The sequence below is a fragment of the Lucilia cuprina genome, chromosome 6 (assembly GCF_022045245.1).
Source record: "Lucilia cuprina isolate Lc7/37 chromosome 6, ASM2204524v1, whole genome shotgun sequence".
Taxonomy (NCBI): Eukaryota; Metazoa; Arthropoda; class Insecta; order Diptera; family Calliphoridae; genus Lucilia; species Lucilia cuprina.
The window spans coordinates 12776220-12782944 of record NC_060954.1 but is presented as its reverse complement, the minus strand read 5'-3'; the positions used below and the strand labels follow the sequence as shown (position 1 = coordinate 12782944).

The window sequence follows — 6725 nt, the reverse complement described above, 5'->3', positions numbered from 1 at the left end:
CTATAGTCTAGTCTATAGTCTAGTCTATAGTCTAGTCTATAGTCTAGTCTATAGTCTAGTCTATAGTCTAATCTATAGTCTAATCTATAGTCTAATCTATAGTCTAGTATATAGTCTAGTCTATAGTCTAGTCTCTAATCTAGCGTATTTTCTAGTCTGTAGTCTAGTGTATAGTCAAGTCTATAGTCTTCTCTTTGGTCTAGTCTATAGTCTAGTGTAAAGCTTATAATGTAGTCTAGTTTATAGTATAGTCTATAGTCTAGGCTATAGGAAAGCTTTAGCCTCAAGGACTTTTCTTTCTTACTGATAAATAAAACATACTTCTAGGAATTTGAGTACAATTTTATAAATGTTTACTTTATATTGTCATTATTTTCATTATTTTCTTTTAAATTATTTTAACTTTTATTCGTATTAAAAAAAGTGCATAAATAATTTTTTGTTTTGTAAAAAGGCAACAAATTACTAACAATTCAATTTGCATAAAATCATACAACATGTAGTACTAACGATTACATAGAAAACGTATGTTGTCATCAACAACAACATCATCATGATCATCATCATAAACAACAGCAATTTTATTGTAATAAATTATAAATACCAAGTTAAACTATAATATTAAAATATATGTATAAGAAAATATAAAAACTACCATTAACAATAAGTCAGTGTATGTATGTGTATGTGTGTGGGTTGGCGTGTATGTTGGCTCATAAATACATGACACATACTAACAATTTTAACAAGTTAAAAATATAAGTTGTTAAATATTATTTTAACACTATAAAAGGTAATATTTTTTGAAGCTCATTGTTAAAGTAACAATTCATTCAAACACACACATACACAAATATGTTTTTACATTGCATATTACACTAGCATAAAACATTCATTTTCCTGGCCTTAATTGTCCTTGTGGTCTTTCATGTAAATCTTTTAAATTATAACTAACACATGCTAACGAAGTATACTAACACATGCTAACGAAGTATACTAAAAATGCATACACATATACACAGCTACACCTACTATGCAGTTCTTTTAAAAGGCAACACATAGACACATACTCTCATACATAGACACATACACACTCACTTGCTTCTCCAAAATACATACAAACTAAACCAGTTCGAATACAAGCAAACAACCTTAAACTCTTTTAACCCAAACAGAAAACCAGCCAATACAACTCTTTTTGTGGTTTTGGTTCCTTTGTATGCATGTATTTGTTAGTGTTCGTAGGTGTATGTGTTTGTTTGTCTATGTATGTATGTAAGTGAGGGTATGTGGTTGTGTAAGTGTATGTGAGAGTTTCTGTTTCAATTTTTGTTTATTTTCCTTTTATTATTTTCCTGTTTTGTTGTTATTATTGTACATTACTAAATAAACGTATCCGTTCAGTGATACGTTGGTTCTTAAAATGTCATTCACATGCATTGTGTTAAATATTTGTACAGGGATTCTCAATCGGTTTCATATTTCCATGGAAGCCTTTACAAAACAGATGTCCTAGACTGCATATTTTATAGTTAGATACAAAAAGCTTTGGCAAAGGATTTATTCTTTAAAAAAAATCCATGAAAACATGAATATTTAGCAAAAAAGTTTTCTCTATAGGAAAGCTTAAAGCTTTAACGAAAACTTATATAACGACAGCCTAATACCTTAGCAAAAAATGAAACGTATAAGAAAGCTAAAATATAATCTAAAGCTTAAAGCTTTAGCAAAACGTTTCTTACAGCTTTGTGGAAAAAATTTCCTTTATAGACAAGCTGGAAGCTTTTGTCAAATGTGGTCTTCTTTAGGAAATGATAAAACTTTTGAGAATGCTCATCATTAAGCCTTTAGTGTCAAGTTATCTCGAAAGCTTTAGGAAAGTTTTTTTCTTTCGAAAATCTTACCTCTATGCGAAAGCTTAAATCTTTAGTGAAAAGTTTCCTATACAGAAAAGATTGATTATTAAGCGAATAGTTTCCTCTGAAGAAATGCTTGAAGATTTAATATTAGTTTTTCCTCTAGAAAAGCTTTAGTAAAACCATTTTTCTTAAAAAGAGCTTCAGGTTTCTCTAATGGAAAACTTGGAGCTATAAAGAAATAATAAATCTTGAAGTTTATGTACAAAATCTCTATTATAAGAAAGCTTTTACGAAATCTCGAAGCTTTAGCAATAGTTTTACTTTTCGGCGAAGCTTCAGCCCTTTTCTGCAGAGGAAACATTTCGCTTTAGCTGAAATGTTTCCTCTATGTGAATGCTTAAAGCTGTTGCTTTAAAATTTAAAAACAAATTCCATATAAAATCTTCTTTATTCCTAAAGATCCGCTTCTGTACAAATAGATTCTCTCTCCCGCAAAAGCTTTACATAACTTTCAAAGTAGATTTCTTTTTTAACGTAACAATTGAGAATCCCTGTATCCTCCTGTTACCTCTAATCATTACATAGTTTTTTTGTTGCAACGTTTTTTCTTTTTCTCTTTTTTTCTTTCCGTTGCTTTTGCAGAGCCACTTTGCCATTAACTGATACCAAAGATTTACTAAGCACTGAATGCAATTGTAGCCATAATGGTGGAGGAAATAGTAACCATAACAACACATCATCATCATCAACATCAGCCGTCGCATCATCAGCAGCAATAATAACAACAACATCATCATCATCCTCGTTGTCGGGTTGTAACAATGGTTGTGTAACTGATGTCACCGCAACGGCAACTACAAATAGTTCAATACTGGGCAACAGCAGCAATAGTAGTAGTGGCGGTCACACGACCACAAATGGTGGAGGAAATTCTTCATCATCAGTTACTTATGGAGCTGGTGTTGGTGTAGGTGGTGGTGGCAACAATGGCTTATCAAATATACGCACAACAGCAGTGGATCATGTTGATAATCACTCATCATTGTTTGCTCACTTTGATATGCTAAGACATGGTGGCCATCACAACAACTACAGCAATACATCGTACAATCGTCCGATATCAACACCGGCTTCGGGCTTAATTAACAATGCGAATTTATCCTCAGCTGCGGGTGGCGCAACAACGAATGGTCAAATGTCAACATCAACCTCAATGTACAGTCATCATATTTTGGATAATTCAAGCTCAGATTTAAGGGGTGGTGGTGGGGTTGATATATACCATGGTGGTGGTTGTGGCGGTGTTGGTAGTAGTAGTATTATAAATAGTAGTAGCGGTACAACAAATGTTGGTGGCGTTGGTGTTGGAGGCCATCATCATGGTTCGAGTGTGGGTGGTGGTGGTGTTGTTATAAGTGGCACTCACTATCATCATCACCATCATCATCACCATCGTCATCATAGTCAAGATAGTTATACATCAGCTTCACCCTCTTCTTCATCAGCATTATCATCGTATCTGCATACTAACAATTCTAGTGGTAGTAATAGTGTTGTTGGTGGTGGTGGTGTTGGTATTGGTGGTCATTTACATTCCTCCTCCTCTTCTTCCTCCATATTGTCCTCGTCAAATGCTAACACCTCTTTAGTGTCTACAAATGTTTGTCATACTTCAAATTTAAATTCAAATTCGTTTACCTATTCCTCCTCCCCATCCCCTTCGTTCTCCCCCTCCTCGTCCACTTATACTAACAATCATAATCATAATGTCATGTCAACCGTTATGTCTGCGCCCATTTGTTCTAATTCAGCCTCTCCCTCCTCCTACAATTCTACAACAACATCGCATTTTTATAATAATTTACTACGTAATAATGGTTCCAATTATTTAAACAGCAATACGACCAGCGATGTCGTGGCCTCAACTTCTTCTGCCAACTCCTCCTCCAATTACTCCTCCTCTGCGTCAACGAATGATCCACAAGCGTCAACAACTGCGGCATTAACAACAACAACAACCACCAATAATATTTCAAATAACAGTCATCACAACTGTGATTATCGTCATGAAAGTAATCAGGTTAGTAGCGGCAAAATTTATAATTTTTATACTTTTAGAATAATTACATTTTATTTTTTTTTTTTATTTGAAAACTGTTTTAAACTCCAAAAGAGAAAATGTGTTCGGTTTTCATGTAGTCACATTGAATAATTAAAATCTTACCTCTTTACTGTTATTAATCATTTTTCTGTTATTTATAGAATGGTTTAGAGGACTCACCACGTCGCCACAGTTCAATGGATCAATTATTAGGTTTACTCAATGAAATGGGTAAATCATCACGTACGCGAAGTCTCAGCGATGGAGGTACACAAGAAGATGACGATGAACGTAAGTTGAACATAATCTCTCTTTAAAAACACTCTTCAGTTGTCAGAAAAATAAAGTTTTTAATAGATAGATAGATAGATAGATAGATAGATAGATAGATAGATAGATAGATAGATAGATAGATAGATAGATAGATAGATAGATAGATAGATAGATAGATAGATAGATATAGATAGATAGATAGATAGATAGATAGATAGATAGATAGATAGATAGATAGATAGATAGATAGATAGATAGATAGATAGATAGATAGATAGATAGATAGATAGATAGATAGATAGATAGATAGATAGATAGATAGATAGATAGATAGATAGATAGATAGATAGATAGATAGATAGATAGATAGATAGATAGATAGATAGATAGATAGATAGATAGATAGATAGATAGATAGATAGATAGATAGATAGATAGATAGATAGATAGATAGATAGATGATAGATAGATAGATAGTTCATTTTTTAGACTTTAATATACACAGAGCTTTTGAAAGCGCTTTTATGTTTTAAAAGGAAATAAACTTTTTACAAAAGCTGTTGAGTTTTCATTTAGAGAAAAAATTTGTATACATATTCTGAAAAAATTCAACAATCCCAACCTAATTTTTCTTTTATCTTTCTTCTTTCAGTTGACAAAGAAGCTCAACCTGATTTATTAAACAATACACCTCCTGTGCCTCCCAAGCGTTCCCATAGACGGCGTCATACACCACCACGACCCATATCGAATGGCCTGCCACCAACACCAAAAGTCCATATGGGTGCTTGTTTTTCGAAAATCTTCAATGGCTGCCCTCTGCGAGTACACTGCACAGCCTCGTGGATACACCCGGAGACACGAGATCAACACCTGTTGATCGGTGCCGAAGAGGGCATTTTCAATTTGAATATGAACGAATTGCATGATGCTGCCATAGATCAATTATTTCCACGTCGTACAACATGGTTGTACGTCATCAAAGATGTCCTAATGAGTCTGTCGGGCAAATCGTGTCAACTGTATAGACACGATTTGATCGCCCTACACTCGAAGCAAACACATCGATTTTCGTTGCACATGAATAAGATACCGGAACGTTTGGTGCCACGAAAATTTGCTCTAACCACAAAAGTACCCGATACCAAAGGTTGTACACAGTGTTGCGTTACGCGAAATCCCTACAATGGCTATAAGTATTTGTGTGGTGCCACACCGAATGGTATTTTCCTAATGCAATGGTATGATCCATTAAATAAATTTATGCTGTTGAAACAATGCGAGTGGCCGGCCACAAGCATATTGGGCGGTGGTCATGGTTGTGTACAAAATGGTCATACACCGGTATTTGAGATGATTATAACACCGGAACTGGAATATCCCATTGTGTGTACGGGTGTGCGTAAAGCTGCTAATGGCTGTCTAAAGTTGGAACTCATCAATATGAACAGTGGTATAGATTTCATTTTATGTTCTGGAACATTTATATAATATGTTTCCTTTGTTCTTTCTTTCTCTCTCCTTCTTTCTATACTTTTAATCTGTGTGTGTGTGTGTAATAATGTGGGTGCTGATCCCGTGCATTTGTGTGCCTACTTTAAAACTGCTTCTTTTTCGTTTGAACTTATGTTTTAACTGTTTCTTTCTCCCCCTTTATGATTTTTCTGTGTGTTTTTTGTTTGTTTTTGTTTAATTTTCGGTTGTCTTCCTGTCTACGTCTATTCCTACTCCTTATCCCCCCCTTAATTGCTTTCCATCCAAAACAATTTCTTTGTCGAATGCCTAACAGGTGCAAGTTGGTTCCATTCGGATGATTTGGAGTATGATGCTATGGCCACTATGGTACCCAGACGAGACTTGCTCAAAGTCGTTAAAGTTCATCAAGTGGAAAAGGATGCAATTATAGTTTGTTATGGCAACATTATACAAGTGGTAACGCTACAGGGTAATCCAAAACAACATAAAAAATTGGTCTCACAATTAAATTTCGATTTCAATGTGGACAGTATAGGTAAGTGGCGATAATTTTGATCAATTTCAATTTGTTATTATGTTTATTTAATTTTTTTTTAATAGTGTGTCTGCCAGACAGTGTTTTAGCATTCCACAAGCACGGCATGCAGGGCAAGTCGCTGCGTAATGGTGAAATAACACAAGAAATTAAAGATATGAGTCGTACATATCGTCTGCTGGGTAGTGATAAGTAAGTATAACACTTTTGTTATGATTTTTTGTTTTAAGGTAGAGAAAATTTATGGAAAATTCTAAACCTTAATGTTATATGTAATAAAATGTAGCTATATAGCAAGCATTAGATTAAAGCGATAACTCTAACGATACCTTATAGTTTAAAGATAGATTTATTGTACATGAAAGCTTGCAGGTATAGATCTATCTATCTATCTATCTATCTATCTATCTATCTATCTATCTATCTATCTATCTATCTATCTATCTATCTATCTATCTATCTATCTATCTATCTATCTATC

At 34.0% G+C, this 6725-nt stretch overlaps 1 protein-coding gene across 2 annotated transcripts in view; it reads left to right on the top strand.

Annotated features, from left to right (window-relative positions):
- LOC111688499 (serine-rich adhesin for platelets) overlaps positions 1–6462 on the top strand; it is a 26907-nt gene extending 20445 nt beyond the window's left edge. The window contains exons 2-6 of one of the 2 annotated variants that reach the window (XM_046954488.1): positions 2502–3939; positions 4122–4251; positions 4886–5683; positions 6023–6244; positions 6310–6462. In XM_046954488.1, the coding sequence (XP_046810444.1) occupies positions 2502–3939; positions 4122–4251; positions 4886–5683; positions 6023–6244; positions 6310–6440 (2719 nt within the window). In that variant the 3' untranslated portion in view covers positions 6441–6462. Of the gene's footprint in view, positions 1–2501; positions 3940–4121; positions 4252–4885; positions 5687–6022; positions 6245–6309 lie in introns of both variants that reach the window. The other variant, XM_046954487.1, reaches the window with a different exon arrangement.
- The last annotated feature ends 263 nt before the right edge of the window (positions 6463–6725 follow it).